The sequence below is a fragment of the Homarus americanus genome, unplaced genomic scaffold (genome assembly GCF_018991925.1).
Source record: "Homarus americanus isolate GMGI-L3 unplaced genomic scaffold, GMGI_Hamer_2.0 scaffold48406, whole genome shotgun sequence".
Taxonomy (NCBI): Eukaryota; Metazoa; Arthropoda; class Malacostraca; order Decapoda; family Nephropidae; genus Homarus; species Homarus americanus.
The window spans coordinates 3,598,499-3,618,498 of record NW_024753828.1 but is presented as its reverse complement, the minus strand read 5'-3'; the positions used below and the strand labels follow the sequence as shown (position 1 = coordinate 3,618,498).

The following is a 20,000-nucleotide window of genomic DNA, read 5'->3' as shown; positions in this document are numbered from 1 at the left end:
AGATCACTCTTTTTTAAATTGGGGAGAGAGAGAAAGAAGACGGTTCAATATTTTAGAAATGACAGGTGAATATTTGTACAGTACATGTGGGTGAGAACAATTTTACACACACACACTAGGTCACGTCTCTGTAAATTAATTATAAGATTCAAAAGACCACATCGAAGAGCCGCCACCCCCCTGTGCCGAGGAGGCAATACTAGTGTCGGAAGGGAAGGAAGGAGGGGCAGTACTAGTGTAGGGGAGGGAGGGAAGGAAGGGCAATACTAGTGTAGGGAGGGGAAGGGATACTCTCACTCATTACAACACTTGTTCCCTGATTCACTGCCTTCATCAACAATTACGACAAATCACCCCCCTTAAATTATACAAAACAAAGTTAAAAGCCATGAATCTCTTATCAACAAAGATTAATTTACGGCAACAAAATCTCAGTAGTAACATGATAAACAACTTGAATTAGCTAACTACTGTATGAATTAAGCTAAACTTATATTGTAACAAGCAGTCCCTCGCCCACAGCCAAGAGATAAAACTCAACCGAGGTGAAATATAGTTAAAATTATTATAGGATTTGTTCTTCCTGGAAAAAAAATCACCTTGGTGTAATTTAATGATTTTTTTCTTTATCTTGAAAAAAAAATGTTCCCACTTTCAGCCTTTAAATCACCAGCTGTGGATAGCAAGGGCTGTGATCACCACCTCACGTATTATATAAGTTTACCCTTCGTCTGTTGCCGTTTTCTTTCTCATCCTTTGATTTCTGTTGACGCTTCACTAATGCAAATAACAGGAACAGCTTACATATGGCACTTGGCACTGCTTATAGTCCAGCCAGAGTGTCACTGTGCCAAGGAACATCAGTATTAGGCATTACAGGAGAAACTGAATACATAGGAACTGTAGTCGTTTTTTGTTATCTTCAGTGAGTCATTACCGTGTTGTTGTTCTCTCAATAGTCACTGTCTCTTGTGTGTGTGTGTGAGAACTGACACGATGTATGACTCATGAATATCACACGTGTCAGAGAAGCTAACTTTTCTGTCTATAAAAATATCACAAACTTAACTTCTCTGGTTAGGTTAGGTTAGGTTAAGTTAACGTTAGGTTAAGTGAGCGAGTACAGCTTCTTGGTTATAAATTGTAGTGTAATTAACGCCTTTGGTGTGAGAGAGAGAAACGGTGTAGCATCTCAAACAATAGCTTGAAATTACGGGGAGTTTCCAGTAATTACAATAAGTCTTCTGTTTAGAGTCCGGTCTTTATATAATGCTTAAATTCTGGCCAATGAGTCTCGTGGTATACTGGCCATGTAGGAATCCTGGCCAGATCTTAACCGCTGTCGTGGGGTTTGGGGAAGCTGCACAATAACTGACAGTGTTCAATGACAAACAGCGGAGCGGATGGCAGACCCATATATTTACGCTGGCCGCAGTACCTTCCTGCGTCGTCGCTGAGCGCGCGCCATACAGCTCTCGTTCACTATATATAAGATCTTCCTCTACATAATAACAGCAACAGGAGTGAACAAAACATGAACACCATAGAACAGTGAATAATCATCTTCGGAACATATTGTTAGGGGTTTTAAGACACTATCATTTTCCCGCGTAAATTTTGTAAACAAATCCCGGAAGACAAAAGACGCTCGCACCTTCCATTCATCTCAACGATCAGCGGTTTTTGTGAATGAATCTAGCCGCTGTCAGACAGCTGACGCCTGATACACAGCGCCACTTAGGCTGCCTCCACCATTTGTCTTCCTGGCCCCTGATCCTCCTCCTGATACCGCTCCTGGCCCCCCTCTCCCGCCCTCATCCTCTGTTTCCCTATTCATACACACTTTGCCCTGTTTCCCTTCTTCCTCTTCCACTTACCATTTATATACAATTACACTTTTTACTATGCATTTATTAGATCGTAAATGGATGCCTTCAGTATCGTAAATTATTTTATGGCATAAAATATTGTGTCGATGCTTTATTATGTATCATTAAGCCGACATAAAGTACTGCAAACTATCGTACACTATAACAACTATCGTACACTATAACAAACTATCGTACACTATGACAAACTATCGTACACTATAACAAACTATCGTACACTATAACAAACTATCGTACACTATGACAAACTATCGTACACTATAACAAACTATCGTATACTATAACAAACTATCGTATACTATAAAACTATCGTACACTATAACAAACTATCGTACACTATAACAAACTATCGCACACTAACAAACTATCGTACACTATAACAAACTATCGTACACTATAACAAACTATCTTATACTATAACAAACTATCGTACACTATAACAAACTATCGTATACGATAACAAAGTATCGTCCACCATAACAAAGTATCGAACACTATAACAAACTGTCGTATACTATAACAAACTATCGTACACTATAACAAACTATCGTACACTATAACAAACTATCTCACACTATAACAAACTATCGTACACTATAACAAACTATCGTACACTATAACAAACTATCTCACACTATAACAAACTATCGTACACTATAACAAACTATCGTACACTATAACAAACTATCTCACACTATAACAAACTATCGTACACTATAACAAACTATCGTACACTATAACAAACTATCTCACACTATAACAAACTATCGTACACTATAACAAACTATCGTACACTATAACAAACTATCTCACACTATAACAAACTATCGTACACTATAACAAACTATCGTACACTATAACAAACTATCTCACACTATAACAAACTATCGTACACTATAACAAACTATCGTACACTATAACAAACTATCTCACACTATAACAAACTATCGTACACTATAACAAACTATCGTACACTATAACATACTATCGTACAGTGTAACAAACTATCGTACACTACATCATAAAAATCCTTCCTTGTCAAAATATTTCCGTAACTGACAATTATCGTTCATTTCTATAATTTCGTAATTTACTATAAAATATTACACTTCATCATAAAACAATACACGTTTCTATAAACAATTTTACATCACTACAAAGTATTAAACGTAACAAAAAAGTATCGTAGTCTAATATATAATAAACAGTTATGCAAATATTGTCTATTTACATTATATGATTTTCACTGTAATATGAAAGCAGTTTGTGTCATATGTGAAGCAGACCTGACCTAACACGCTAGTTGTATTATTACTAGTACTAATGCGTAATTTTTTATTTATTTTCACGTAGGTTAACGCAACACATTATACATATAACATGTATAATCTAAGTGCTTCATTATAGGTCCTTGGTGTTAGAGTATGTATGAATGATATATGTATACAGTATACAGCCACTGCAAGAAGGACACTCATGAGTATCCCCCTGCTACCCCTTATCCCGCCCCTGCCACCCCTCCCCTGCCACCCCTTCCCCTGCCACCCCTTCCCCTGCCACCCTCCCCCTGCCACCCCTTCCCCAGCCACCCTTCCCCACCACCCTTCCCCAGCCACCCCCTCCCTGCCACCCCTTCCCCAGCGCCACCCCTCCTGCCACCCCCCCTTCCCCAGCCACCCTCCCTGCCACCCTTCCCAGCCACACTTCCCCAGCCACCCTCCTCCCAGCCAATTTCCTCCCCAAGTACACCCTCCTCACACTCTTCCCAGCCACCCCTTCCCCAGCCACACCCCTCCTCAAGCACTCCTCCCTACACCCCTCCCCTGCCACCCCCCTTCCACTTCTCCCTTTTTGTTATTAGTTATTTGGGCTAGAGCTTAACTTAAATGAGCCGTACAATTACCAGTTATATTTTTGTAGTGTAGATAAAATAAAACTGGACCAACCCGTTTTAGAAGGTCGCTGGTGTTTAGGCTTTAAAATACATTTGGTTTAACACAATGACCTTCAAGATGGAGTTAAATATTTTAGGAAGATTAAACTCCTCTTGGGTGAAGAACGTTAAGATATAATAAGAACACAGTGACTGGTCCCTTTAGATGAGGTCCCTTTAAACGAGCACAAGGTTAAAGAGTATCACGGGTCGTTTATGTTAATATTAATCATTTAAAACAAGTGTTGAATGTTTGGTCATGTTAGGTGATTTTAGAGACAATATAGAGATTTATTATTACAGTTAAAACCTCTAATTAACGGACTATATGGAGAGGAATGATCGTTAAATAGAGGGTCCGTTAAATATGAAACTCCCCATCTAACGGATTATAGGAGAGAAGACCGTTAGATCAAGGGTCCGTTAAATATGAAACTCCCCATCTAACGGATTATAGGAGATTACTTTAGATATTTAATTGTGTAAATAAAGACGATATATTTTAGCTAACATAAACTGCTTCAATATATCACTAATTTCAAAATAATGTTATATAACTGTTAATGTGTCTAGTTTTCGTTATAACATTATTAGTATATCTTCTTTTCTCTCGTAACCCTGTAACTATTAGTGTCATTTTTTATTAATTATATTATTATTGTGGTGTTAGTGATGGCGTCTGGTCCCCCCCACAGTGTCGCCAAACATCGTCATTATTAGTATATCTTCTTTTCTCTCGTAACCCTGTAACTATTAGTGTCATTTTTATTAATTATATTATTATTGTGGTGTTAGTGATGATGTCTGGTCCCCCCTACAGTGCCGCCAAACATCGTCGACAAGGCCAGCAGTAAGAGCAACATCGTGGTGCGGGAGAAGGAGAATGTCACCCTGAAGTGTCGCGGCGATGGCTTCCCGGCACCCCAGATCAAGTGGCGCAGGGAGGACAGCAAGCCAATAGAAACCTCAGATGGACGAAAAGGTAAAGTTTGATTGGTTAAAACGAGACTTTAGTTGATGATACGAAATATAGACGATATAAAGGATTCCTGTCTCTTATGATTTGAGAGGAGACTTGTCTAATGGCGCAGGGAGGACAGCAAGCCAATAGAAACCTCAGATGGACGAAAAGGTAAAGTTTGATTGGTTAAATGAGACTTTAGTTGATGATACGAAATATAGACGATATAAAGGATTTCTGTCTCTTATGATTTGAGAGGAGACTTGTCTAATGGCGCAGGGAGGACAGCAAGCCAATAGAAACCTCAGATGGACGAAAAGGTAAAGTTTGATTGGTTAAAATGAGACTTTAGTTGATGTTGATACGAAATATAGACGATATAAAGGATTCCTGTCTCTTATGATTTGAGAGGAGACTTGTCTAATGAAAACTTGGTGTTACAGAAGACATAAGTTTTGATTGGCTAGTGAAGGTTATTAATGATAAGTGTTAACGATGGTGAGAGGAGTTTGGCTGGCTGGATATAGATAACGAAACAGTTTATTTAGCCAGAAAAACACAGATACAGAGTGGACAATACATATCAGAATGTTATCACTATTATCAGTATTTATTTAACTTATTTACTATTTATTTACATATATATTATAAGTCTATACATATTTTACAGTAGAGTTAATATGATAAGTGAGGATAGCAAGACATGGGTTATCTTGAGGTGAAACCAGAGGATAGACAGTCGGGATATGTCTTGGCGGGAGTTTCACTGTCCTTGGCTTGGCTGCTGTCTCACTTGTCACGTCAAAAACTCTCTCTCTCTCTCTCTCTCTCTCTCTCTCTCTCTCTCTCTCTCTCTCTCTCTCTCTCTTTTGTATATTTTTAATACAATTCTGATAGTGATAAAGGCTGCTGTTGGGTATGTTTGTGTTGAAGCTGCAGCAGAAGGGGAGTACGTGTTGAAAGGGAGGTCAGGCTGGTTTGGTGTTGCTGCTCCTCTCTCCTTTCTTCCTTCTCTCTCTTTCCTTCTTTCCTTCCCTCCTTTCTTACCTCCCTACAACCCTCACCCTCACTCTTACCTTCCTTCAACCCCGTCTCCTTTCTCCCGTTCTTTCTTCCTTATCTATTTTTCTCGTCTCTCCGTCCTTCCTTCCTTCCTTCTCCGCCTCACTCATTACTTATTTATGTGAAGCTCAAGCAGAGGCAGAGTATGCAGGACTTACTTAAAGGTCACGAGACTTCTTGATCACACAACTTATATAACCCGATGTACAACACGGTGTATTTATCTTCTCTCTCTCTCTCTCTCTCTCTCTCTCTCTCTCTCTCTCTCTCTCTCTCACCTTCACAACAGCAGATAAGGATGAACGGGACTTGGTGTGTATGTGTGTGTGTGACAAGCTCTCGGTAGTGGGATGCGGTAGTGCTAAATGTTACTTATTAACGTCAACTGGACAGTAGTACTAGTGACGAAATCGGAAACCAATACAAAGATTAGTCAGCATAATAGTACAGACGAGTGACTTTGTTAGAAATCTTCCAGGAGTATTCACTGTTAAATGAAGCTTTGTCTAATATAATGTTTCTGTGGTGATGTGAGACCCTTTTACTGAACGTTGTACATAAATAAACTCTTGATTTGTCACAGTGATAGTTTAACGAGTTGGTTAAAGGTTATCTAAAACGATAGTTACTCCATGACCTTTCCTATCACCATGGTCAAGTTCGTAAGATAAATCAGTTTAGTGGTTTGATATAGAACAGTGGGACTTATGAGAGAATATAGAGTGTAACTAGACCAAGGTAAGTTGTTCTTACATCTGATGTTACCTGTAGGGAGGGAGAGTTGATTGAAAGTGATTTGGTTTGGCTACACCTGTTATTATTATTATTATTATTATTATTATTATTATTATTATTATTATTATTATTATTATTATTATTATTATTGGTGTTGATCTCTCTCTCTCTCTCTCTCTCTCTCTCTCTCTCTCTCTCTCTCTCTCTCTCTCTCTCTCTCTCTCTCTCTCTCTCAAACCTTCGGGTGTCTCAGGTGAGGGATTAAGACACCACTCCCTATCTAACACTTCCTCTCTGGATCACTATACCGACTACCCAAGACCAGTAGCTTGGTGAACTTGTGGTGTCCTTGGCGACTACACTGAAACTACTACTGGGATATTATGCATGACTCAAGCTCCTGTATCTCCCCCCACCCCCCACCCCCTCCTCTTCTGGTTTTTCTACGAGTTTTTGAAGTTTATTTTATCTGGGGATGATTTTTTTTTAGCCTTTCGGGGATTCGTCAGACTACAGCGAAGTAGAGAAAATTATTGGTTACAAATTGATGGTTTTGGATGGTGGAGAGACGAACTAACCCTGTCAGTCAGTGTTCTCATGGTGACAGGAACACGGAAACGCCAGTTGTATGTTGTCCTAAAAAAATTAACTCGTAATGTATCACCGCTTAATAAAAACCTCCTTTTATTCACATCATAGCTATTAATTGTACTAGTCTAGGCTATTAGAACCACAGGAAGATGGCGTCACACTAGCGAGGTGGAGAATGTATTGTGCACGTAACAATTTCTGGGGTATTTTTTTTTCTTCAGTAATTGGGGTAAAATTGTTGGTTTACACACGTCCAGGAGAAAACTTTGGCTGAGAACTGCTTCTGCATAATACAGGTATCTAGTTGTTGTGTATTTTGAGAGCTAACAGACCCAAACAGAAGTAAAATATGGGTATTTACTGCATAATGGGATAAAAAATGGGTTAATGAAGCTGAATAAATAAATAAATCTTTGACAAATACTAAAATAATAATAAATATAGGTGATAATAGCGATAAATATGGTGTAAGTTAACTGTACGACCACTTTACCACCAATCAATTAACATTTATCATTTACCAAATACTGTAAACATATAGTGAACATAACCAACATAAGAATGAGTATATGCTCTCACTGTCCTTCAAATGCTATGTAGAAATGTTGGAGTTATAGGGACAATCTTGAACGTAATGTGGAGGCTTGTCTGTTGAGGCGACACACTGGATGCAAGGGTGCGCGCGCATGGCCTCAGTGTCTAGAGGGGTTGTCCGTAAGAGGATTACAATACGAATTTATCATCGTTAATACTCGGTTTGTATATTTACTAATGGTTTATAGAAATATACATACTCTAAGGGGACCGCAAATACGTCACGTTTTATAATGTTCCAATTCTGTTTTGTGTTTAGTATCTTGACTGTTGTTTGGTTTATTTCCTGTTAAGTTTGGTTTATGTTTTTCTTTCCAGATAACAAGGTTTATATTATTGATTTAAAATTCCATCATTATCATTAAATAGCATTAAGAAGGAAATTCTCAGAGTGCAGCTTTAGGAAGACTTGAGATGCGGTAAAAATAAATTATCGGTAATTATCACGAATCATAACATTATTTATCAATGGGTCAATATCATCAATGTTAAAATCCAATGTTTTTTTTATTATTATTTTTTAATTTGCGGTATTAATATGTATCGTAGCGCCTCAGAACGATAGAATGTGGTACTGTGGTACTTGTTCTGTTGAGTGTGGTAATATACTCTCAAAGCCTCACCGCCTCACTCATACATAATGTAATCGTGTTAATTGTGGTAGGGTTGTGGTGGTGGTATGCAGTGATAGGGCTGTGGTGGTGTTAAAATGCAGTGATAGGGCTGTGGTGGTGATAAATTGTGGTGGTATGCAGTGATAGGGCTGTGGTGGTGTTAAATTGTGGTGGTATGCAGTGATAGGGCTGTGGTGGTGATAAATTGTGGTGGTATGCAGTGGTGTTGTGGTTGTAGTGGTGTGCTTGTGGTGATGTTAAATATGGAGGTATGCAGTGGTGTGTCTGAGGCAAAAGGTCACACCCACCCAGCCTGATGTATTACCCACACTGGCGGCCACGATGTTCCTGGGAGGACCTCAACTACACGTTATAAAATATTCTCGCCCAGGAGAACGGAATTGGACACAAGCCGCTTCCCCAACACACACACACACACACACACACACACACACACACACACACACACACACACACACACACACACACACACACACACACACTGGTTAAATTTCTAAGATATATTTACCCACAAATTCCATTACTAGATTAGATAACACAATACTAACAGGTTTAAGTAACAAATATCGACCCTTGTGATGACCTAGATTTCTCATTTGTTTACTTAAGTGTAGTTGATGTAATGTGACGTGCAGTATGTGTGTTAAACTGAACAAGAAAACTTTGGGAGACAGTGTTCAAGACAAAGAGTTCTTCAGTACCTCTTAATTAGACGTTCATGACTGACAGGTAAACGTGTGTGTGTGTGGTGGGGGAATGGTTGACTGCTGAGGTTGGTAAAGAATAGAATATATGTACAGTAATGTAAAAGCATCAGAGAATGAGTTGGAACTGGAATTGGATGGAAGGATTTATGGGTAGTTAGAGGAGAAAGGGTAGGTGGGTGAGGTGGGTGAGGGTGAGGGGTGAGGAGGGTGGGTGAGGAGGTGAGGAGGGGTGAGGGGAGGGGAGTGAGGGAGGGTGGGGTGGAGGTGGGTGAGGGTGGTGAGGGAGGGTGGGTGAGGGGTGGGAGGGAGGTGCGGGTAATTACGAAACTGTTCCCGTAGAAAGATAAAGGTCGTAGCGTTTAGGTTAGGTTATGTTAGGTTAGACCACAACACTCTCTAGGGGGCGCCTGTTGGTAGAACGGTACCGCTCTTGCCTCGTAAGCGGGATGTCACGGGTTCGATTCCCGGGCCGGTGGAAAGTTGTTCGAACACACTTCCTAGCCCCCTTGGTCCCGTATTCAGGGACAAGTTGTTGGAGCTTCCAATAACTTGCTTAGACATAAAACATTGACTCTTCAGGCTTCTACGCCCTTAACTCATGAGACATAAAGGCAAGCATGAACTTAGCATGCTTCCCTGTTGGGCGCTGTAAACGCTTCTGCGCTTCACCTTACACAAGGAAAAAACACCGTCGAGGGAGGGGTATGTTAGGCTGGACGTGCTGAGGGGGGGGGGGGCGTGTTAGTGAAGCTGTCAGCAACTCATCAATCAGGTGGAAGCTGAGTTGTCACAAATGATGTAAGATACAGATGTTACCATAGCAATGAGATGTACACTGTATTCCAACACTGTAGTATACTGTGTTAATCTCATTCTAGTACACTGACCACACAATACTGTATCAAAGCTGTTAATACTGTATCACATCTTGTTGTACACTGTAAAGATAATTATGTATACTGACATTATCACACTGGAGAAGTTTGAGGTGTGTGTGTGGAAGGGTTGGTCTGTCTCTCCTGGGGTTGGTTAGGACGTCAGACCATCTTAGTATTGTAGTATGACCCCCTTCCCCTCCTACCCTCTCTCTCTCTCTCTCTCTCTCTCTCAGGTAGGGGTGACAAACTGTATTAAGGTGGTCGTGTGAAGCTTCCCGCCTCACTCTTCGCCCATAACACAATCTGCCCCCACCCCACCCACCCTCACCCACCCCCCTCACCCACCCACCACCCTCACCCACCACCACCCACCCACCTCACCACCCCACTCTTCACACACCCATAGAGTCACCCGCGTTCAGTCCTCTCTTAGCGTTTATTTCTCTTAATATTTCTATGTACTTTCTGCTTGATCATACATACATACATACATACATACATGCATACATACATACATACATACATACAGTTCATTCAGTTATACCAACACTCATACGTTCAAACTAGACAAAAATCACGAGTGTTCCTTTGTTCATCTTAGTTCATAAAATGTTCAGTGTTCTCTGCCTTTGTTATAATGTAAAGTGAAGTTGGGAAAATAATTATATAATTTGTTAGATTCTAAAAGGTAAAATATTGATGAAAGTTTAATTGATTGAAGTGATTGAAGAGCTGTATGAACTAACCTAACCTAACCTAACCTAACCTAACCTAACCTAACCTAACCTAACCTTACCTTACCTTACCTTACCTTACCTTACCTTACCTTACCTTACCTTACCTTACCTTACCTTACCTTACCTAAAATACACGAAATACAATACAATACAATTTAATACAATAACTTCGACGTTAGAGTTTGTCACAGAAAAGTTACTTCAATAGATACATTATTGCCTGTACCTGTATATTTACCACAATATCTGCACCACAATCCCCGTACCACAATAACCACACCACAATATCTACACCACAATAACCACACCACAATATCTGCACCACAATATCTACACCACAATAACCACACCACAATATCCACATCACAACCACAATAACCACACCACAATATTTGCACCACAATATCCAACCACACCCACAATAACCACACCACAATATTTGCACCACAATATCCACACCACAATATCTGCACCACAATATCTGCACCACAATATCCACACCACAATATCTACACCACAATATCCACACCATAATACCCGCACTACAATATCCACACCACAATATCCACACCACAATATCCACAACACAATATCTACACCACAATATCCACACCACAATATCCACACCACAATAACCACACCACAATATCCACACCACAATATCTGCACCACAATATCCACAACACAATATCTACACCACAATATCCACACCAATATCCACCACAACAACACCACAATATACACCACAATAACCACATCACAACATCACACCACAATATCTACACCACAATATCACCACTACAATATCCACACCACAATATCACACCACAATATCCACCACAATATCCACACCACAATAACCACACCACAATATCCACCACAATAACCACATCACAACATCCACACCACAATATCTACCACAATATCCACACCACAATAACCACATCACAATATCCCCACCACAATATCCACACCACAATATCTGCTACAATAACCACATCACAATATCCACACCACAATATCTACACCACAATATCTACACCACTATAACCACACCACAATATCTACACCACAATATCCCCACCACAATATCCCCACCACAATATCATAGCCACAATAAAGCACCACAGGTCCATACCCGCACCATTTACACAGCCAAATCCGAATCGTTTGATGCTTGGCGGAGTCAGGTGGCAGCGAGCTCAGCTGATAATAAGAGGCTATACAAGGGACTCTTACCCTTACGCTCCACTGATCTTAGGTCCAGTGTCGCGTGGCTGCCCTGCTGGCCTCTGACGGAGCATCAGCTGACGGCGGAAACACTGCAAGGCACTTTTGAAACTATTAATTGATGACTTTAGGACTATTTCTCCTCGTTTTCTCCGTCCTCTCGCGGGGCATCAGCTGATACGCTGGAAACACTACGAGACATTTCTGCAAATTCAACAGGGCAAATTTAGTGAGAAATATAAGATGTATATTTTTTTAATTTAGTGAGAAATATAAGATGTATATATTTTTTTAGTTTATAGAATATGAACTACTTAATATAAGGTGCTGGCTATATCACTCTGGCTATGTAATGGAAAGGGAAAAATTACGGATTACCTGATGAATCTCCACCCCAGTTTATTTCACCTGAAGATTATCCATTCTAATTCTAACCTAATTCTAACTTAACCTAACTCTAACTCTTCCCTCCCCCTAAATAACGTTAGGGTGGTTAATCTTTAGGTAAAATAAAGTGGAGTAGATATTCTTCAAGTGATTTAGAAGGTTAGGTTAGGTTAGCGTTAGGTTAGGTTAGGTTAGGTTAGGTTAGGTTAGGTTAGGTTAGGTTAGGTTAGTTTAGTAATGATTTATACATTAGTAAGTGTATGAGATGAAAAATATTGAGTTTCAGAATTTCTTGATAATTTGTAAGACTTAATTGCAATATTTACCTGTGATATTAATAAATTACCTGGGCAAGAATTATTAGTATTACTCTTTCAGTTTTACATTCAAGGTTATAGATTAAACATATTGAATAAAGTTTACAACACGTATTTCTGTTCTGTTTTGTTTTCATTATTGCTCTGAGACGCGAGTTTTGTTTTACCTGTCCCACAACTAGATGCTGACCGCTGCCTCGTCTAACTCCCTACGTTAGCCAGATGCAGCTGATGACGGTCGAGATGACAAACAAAACACAGCTGTAATGTATAATGAGGGTGGTTGGTCCTGGGGGCGGCAAATGGAGGTTTATTACAATGTGTCATCACCACCCTGGAGTGGATTCTCTGACATCACACTCAAAGACAACATTGTTTAAGGATTTCATTGGTTATTCTTCACGTCTAGGCTAGTGTGAGTGCTTTGACTGTCACCCTGTACTGTCACCCCCACGACTGTCAGCCTACCACCGTCACATCCCCAGATTAACAAAAAAAATCAATAAAAAATCATAAATTTACCGATCATTTAAGCACAGTAGACAAGAACCTCGGGGGATTGTTTTTATTCTCTCTCTATCTCGATTTGTGAGAGGGAAGGGGTGAGAGAGGGGGAAGGGGAGGTGAGAGAGGGAGGAAGGAAGGAGGGGTGAGGAGAGGTCTGGCGGGGCGTAAGAGGCTTTATAATCGACTTCTCCTTCCCTGTGGCCTCTCGCAGCTTATTACCTCCAGCCTCTTATACCTCTCCGCCACCCACCTCTTATACCACCCCGCTACCCACCTCTTATACCACCCCTGCCACCCACCCTTATACCACCCCGCCACTCCACCCTTATACCACCCGCCACCCACCCTTATACCACCCCCGCCACCCACCCCATACCACCCCTGCCACCCACCTCTTATACCACCCGCCACCCACCTCTTATACCACCCACCACCCACCTCTTATACCACCCCGCCACCCACCTCTTATACCACCCCGCCACCCACCTCTTATACCCACCCCACCACCCATCTCTTATACACCGCCACCCTCTTATACCACCCCACACCCACCTCTTATACCACCCCACACCCACCTCTTATACCACCCCTGCCACCCACCTCTTATACCACCCCGTCACCCAACTCTTATACCACCCCGCCACCCACCTCTTATACCACCTCGCACCCACCTCTTATACCACCCCACCACCCACCTCTTATACCACCCCGCCACCCACCCTTATACCACCCCTGCCACCCACCTTATACCACCCTGCCACCCACTCTTATACCACCCGCCACCCACCTCTTATACCACCCCGCCACCACTTATACCACCCCGCCACCCACCTCTTATACCACCCAGCCACCCACCTTATACCACCCCGCCACCCACCTCTATACCACCCAGCCACCCTCTCTTATACCACCCTGCCACCCACCTCTTATACCATCCCACCACCCACCTCTATCTCGCCACCACCTCTTATACCACCCCACCACCCACCTCTTATACCACCCCGCCACCCACCTCTTATACCACCCCGCCACCCACCTCTTATACCACCCACACCCACCTCTTATACTGCCCTGCCACCCACTTTTATACCACCCAGCCCACCTCTTATACCACCCTGCCACCCACCTCTTATACCACCCAGCCACCCATCTCTTATACCACCCCGCCACCCACCTCTTATACCATCCCACCACCCACCCTTATACCACCCCACCACCCACCTCTTATACCACCCCACCACCCACCTCTTATACCACCCCGCCACCCACCTCTTATACCACCCCGCCACCCACCTCTTATACCACCCCACACCCACCTCTTATACCACCCTGCCACCCACCCTTATACCACCCTCACACCCACCTCTTATACCACCCTCACACCCACCTCTTATACCACCCTGCCACCCACCTCTTATACCACCCCGCCACCTCTTATACCACCCCGCCACATCTCTATACCATCCCACCACCCACCTCTTATACCACCCCACCACCCACCTCTTATACCACCCGCCACCCACCTCTTATACCACCCCACCACCCACCTCTTATACCCCACCACCCACCTCTTATACCACCCCACCCACCTCTTATACCACCCTGCCACCCACCTCTTATACCACCCCGCCACCCACCTCTTATACCACCCCGCCACCTACTACTCATTGATGTTAAAGACAACCACAACACAAAGACGAGAGGCTGTACCTAAGTCAAGAGTTTTACAGCGGCGTTAAGAGTATTACAGCACAGTGAAGAAGAGAACAGAAAAGATGATGTTTTAAAGGGTTACAGCAGTCAAGAGTGTTACAGTAGAGTTAAAGAGTGTTACAGTAGAGTTAAAGAGTGTTACAGTAGAATCAAGAGTTACAGCAGAGTCAAGAGTGTTACAGAAGAGTTAAAGAGTGTTACAGTAGAGTTAAAGAGTGTTACAGTAGAATCAAGAGTTACAGCAGAGTCAAGAGTGTTACAGAAGAGTTAAAGAGTGTTACAGTAGAGTTAAAGAGTGTTACAGTAGAATCGAGAGAGTTACAGCAGAGTCAAGAGTTACAGAAGAGTTAAAGAGTGTTACAGTAGAGAAAGAGTGTTACAGAATCAAGAGTTACAGCAGAGTAAGAGGTTAGCAGAAGAGTTAAAGAGTGTTACAGTAGAAGAAGAGTGTTACAGTAGAATCAAGAGTTACAGCAGAGTCAAGAGTGTTACAGTAGAGTTAAAGAGTGTTACAGTAGAATCAAGAGTTACAGCAGAGTCAAGAGTGTTACAGTAGAGTTAAAGAGTGTTACAGTAGAGTTAAAGAGTGTTACAGTAGAATCAAGAGTGTTACAGTACATTTAAAGAGTGTTACAGTAGAGTTAAAGAGTGTTACAGTAGAGTTAAAGAGTGTTACAGTAGAGTTAAAGAGTGTTACAGTAGAATCAAGAGTTACAGCAGAGTCAAGAGTGTTACAGTGGAATCATGAGTGTTACAGTGGAATCAAGAGTGTTACAGCAGAGTCAAGAGTGTTACAGTAGTCAAGAGTGTTACAGCAGAGTTAAAGAGTGTTACAGTAGAGTTAAAGAGTGTTACAGTAGAATCAAGAGTTACAGCAGAGTCAAGAGTGTTACAGTGGAATCAAGTGTGTTACAGTGGAATCAAGAGTGTTACAGCAGAGTCAAGAGTGTTACAGTAGAGTCAAGAGTGTTACAACAGAGTTAAAGAGTGTTACAGTAGATTTTAAGAGTGTTACAGTAGAATCAAGAGTTACAGCAGAGTCAAGAGTGTTACAGTGGAATCAAGAGTGTTACAGTGGAATCAAGAGTGTTACAGCAGAGTCAAGAGTGTTACAGCAGAGTCAAGAGTGTTAGAGTAGATTTAAAGCGTGTTACAACAGAGTCAAGAGTGTTACAGTGGAATCAAGAGTGTTACAGTAGAGTTAAGACTGTTACAGCAGAAGCAAGAGTGTTGCAGTAGAGTTAAAGAGTGTTACAGTAGAGTTAAAGAGTGTTACAGTAGAATCAAGAGTTACAGCAGAGTCAAGAGTGTTACAGTAGAGTTAAAGAATGTTACAGTGGAATCAAGAGTGTTACAGCAGAGTCAAGAGTGTTACAGTAGAGTTAAAGAGTGTTACAGTAGAGTTAAAGAGTGTTACAGTAGAGTTAAAGAGTGTTACAGAGTAAAGTATGTTACAGTGGAATCAAGAGTGTTACAGCAGAGTCAAGAGTGTTACAGTAGAGTTAAAGAATGTTACAGTGGAATCAAGAGTGTTACAGTGGATTCAATAGTGTTACAGTAGAATTAAAGAGTTTTACAGTAGAGTTAAAGAATGTTACAGTGGAATCAAGAGTGTTACAGTGGAATCAAGAATGTTACAGTAGTCAAGATTGTTACAGTAGTGTTAAAGAGTGTTACAACAGAGTCAAGAGTGTTACAGTGGAATCAAGAGTGTTACAGCAGAGTCAAGAGTGTTACAGTAGAGTTAAAGAGTGTTACAGCAGAGTCAAGAGTGTTGCAGCAGTCAAGAGTGTTACGGAAGAGTTAAAGAGTGTTATAATAGAATCAAGAGTGTTACAGTAGAGTTAAAGGGTGTTACAGTGGAATTAAGAGTGTTACAGCAGTCAAGAGTGTTACAGCACAGTTAAAGAGTGTCACAATAGAATCAAGAGTATTACAGCAGAGTTAAAGAGTGTGACAGATGGTGAGTGTTACAGCAAAGTTAAAGAGATTTGACAGCAGAGAATTGTGTGAACTGGAGCAAAATAGTGTTACAATACAGTAAAATTATATACTACAGCAGATAAGAAAAACTAGTCCAGTAAAGACAACAGAAACTGTGGAGACTAAACCAGAGACACTGTACCTGGGAGCTGTAACCAGAGATGCTGTACCTGGGAGCTGTAACCAGAGATGCTGTACCTGGGAGCTGTAACCAGAGATGCTGTACCTGGGAGCTGTAACCAGAGATGCTGTACCTGGGAGCTGTAACCAGAGATGCTGTACCTGGGAGCTGTAACCAGAGATGCTGTACCTGGGAGCTGTAACCAGAGATGCTGTACCCTGGGAGCTGTAACCAAAGATGCTGTACCTGGGAGCTGTAACCAGAGATGCTGTACCTGGGAGCTAAACCAGAGATGCTGTACCTGGAGCTGTAACCAGAGATGCTGACCTGGAGCTAACCAGAGATGCTTGGGAGCTGTAACCAGAGATGCTGTACCCTGGAGCTGTACGAGATGCTGTCTGGAGCTGTAACCAAAGATGCTGTACCTGGGAGCTGTAACCAAAGATGCTGTACCTGGTAGCTGTAACCAAAGATGTTGTACTGAGCTGTAACCAGATGCTGTACCTGGGAGCTGTAACCAAAGATGCTGTACCTGGAGCTGTAACCAGAGATGCTGTACCCTGGGAGCTGTAACCAAAGATGCTGTACCTGGGAGCTGTAACCAAAGATGCTGTACCTGGGAGCTGTAACCAGAGATGCTGTACCTGGGAGCTGTAACCAAAGATGCTGTACCTGGGAGCTGTAACCAAAGATGCTGTACCTGGAGCTGTAACCAAAGATGCTGTACCTGGGAGCTGTAACCAGAGATGCTGTACCTGTAGCTGTAACCAAAGATGCTGTACCTGGAGCTGTAACCAGAGATGCTGTACCTGGGAGCTGTAACCAGAGATGCTGTACCTGGGAGCTGTAACCAAAGATGCTGTACCTGGGAGCTGTAACCAAAGATACTGTACGGTAGCTGTAACAAAGATGCTGTACCTGGAGCTGTAACCAGAGATGCTGTACCTGGAGCTGTAACCAAAGATGCTGTACCTGGAGCTGTAACCAGAGATGCTGTACCCTGGGAGCTGTAACCAAAGATGCTGTACCTGGGAGCTGTAACCAAAGATGCTGTACCTGGGAGCTGTGAGATGCTGTCTGGGAGCTGTAACCAAAGATGCTGTACCTGGAGCTGTAACCAAAGATGCTGTACCTGGGAGCTGTAACCAAAGATGCTGTACCCTGGGAGCTGTAACCAGAGATGCTGTACCTGGTAGCTGTAACCAAAGATGCTGTACCTGGGAGCTGTAACCAAAGATGCTACCTGGGAGCTGTAACCAGAGATGCTGTACCTGGGAGCTGTAACCAAAGATGCTGTACCTGGGAGCTGTAACCAAAGATGCTGTACCTGGGAGCTGTAACCGAGATGCTGTACCCTGGGAGCTGTAACAAAGATGCTGTACCTGGGAGCTGTAACCAAAGATGCTGTACCTGGGAGCTGTAACCAAAAGATGCTGTACCCTGGGAGCTGTAACCAGAGATGCTGTACCCTGGGAGCTGTAACCAGAGATGCTACCTGGGAGCTGTAACCAAAGATGCTGTACCTGGGAGCTGTAACCAGAGATGCTGTACCCTGGGAGCTGTAACCAAAGATGCTGTACCTGGGAGCTGTAACCAAAGATGCTGTACCTGGTAGCTGTAACCAGAGATGCTGTACCCTGGGGCTGTAACCAAAGATGCTGTACCTGGGAGCAGTAACCAAAGATGCTGTACCTGGGAGCTGTAACCAAAGATGCTGTACCTGGTAGCTGTAACCAAAGATGCTGTACCTGGGAGCTGTAACCAAAGATGCTGTACCTGGTAGCTGTAACCAAAGATACTGTACCCTGGGAGCTGTAACCAAAGATACCTGGGAGCTGTAACCAAAGATGCTGTACCTGGGAGCTGTAACCAAACTACCAGTGTTAGAGGTGACAGCTGAGGCACGTGTGTACTGTATCACTGTATCGTAATTACAGTATAAAGTGAACGGTCATAAGGGCGAGGGTAGGGTTAGATAAATTAAAGGGAAGACGCCAACTGTACCCCCCTCCCTAATCCCTGATCCCCCCCTTCTCCTTAGACCACCCCTCCTACCCTGACCCCCTCCCCCTACCTGACCCTCCTCTACCTGACCACCCTCCCCCACCAGGACCCCTCTACCTGGACCACCCTCCTCTACCTGGACCCCTCCCCCTACCTGGACCCCCTCTACCTGAACCCCTCCCCTGTACCTGGACCACCCTCCCTCTACCTGACCACCCTCCCTCTCCCTGGACCCCCTCCTCTCTACCTGGACCCTCCTCTATTTGAACCCCCCCCACCAGGTGAAGTAAGAGGGCGGGGGGACAAAGACTTAAAAGAGGAGGCCAAGAGGAGAAAGAAGGTTACTCTTTGCTTATGGTCTCCAGCCCAGAGGAGCTTAACTCAGCCTTTACCCGGAGACACATAAAGCTGAACGTGTTTTATGGGAGGGGGGGAAAAAATATCACAATAATATGTTATAATTCTTATCAACAACAGGTGCTCACTCGTACACACCTGACCCTGTGGTGATTCGTACACACCTGACCCTGTGGTGTTTGTGAGGTGGGGAGGAAATTATTATAAAAATCCTGATATTCTCTTTGGTTTTTGTTTCGTTTTGTGTGTGTGTTTTAACTCCCACGGTTACATGGTGTTTTAGTATATAATAAATGTCCTTTAAAAAAATCGTCTTTATTCTTTTTAGATCTGCTTTCGTTTGTTTATTTGTATTTTTGTTGTTGTTTATAGATCAGGAGAGAGTTGAGGCCGTGTGTGAACAGTGTATGACAAGTGAGGTGTTATGCATGACGCCTCACACCTCACCTCACCCCTCACTTTCACCCCATCACACCCATTACCCTCCCTCACCCATCCCTCCACCCACCCCTCACCTCTCATCCTCCCTCACCTCTCACACACCCCTCACCTCTCATCCCCCTCACCTCTCATCCCCCCCTCACCTCTCATCCCCCCTCACACCCCCTCACCGCTCACCCCCCACTTCTCACCCCCCTCACACCCCCCCACCTCTCACA

General features: G+C 42.8%; 1 protein-coding gene across 2 annotated transcripts in view; it reads left to right on the top strand.

Annotated features, from left to right (window-relative positions):
• The window catches only part of LOC121855537 (lachesin-like), a 99,223-nt gene that overhangs the window by 41,864 nt on the left and 37,359 nt on the right, over window positions 1–20,000 (top strand). For both annotated transcript variants that reach the window (XM_042350521.1, XM_042350520.1), the window contains exon 3: window positions 4,643–4,804. In XM_042350521.1, coding sequence (XP_042206455.1) covers window positions 4,643–4,804 — 162 coding nt within the window. The remainder of the gene's footprint in view (window positions 1–4,642; window positions 4,805–20,000) is intronic.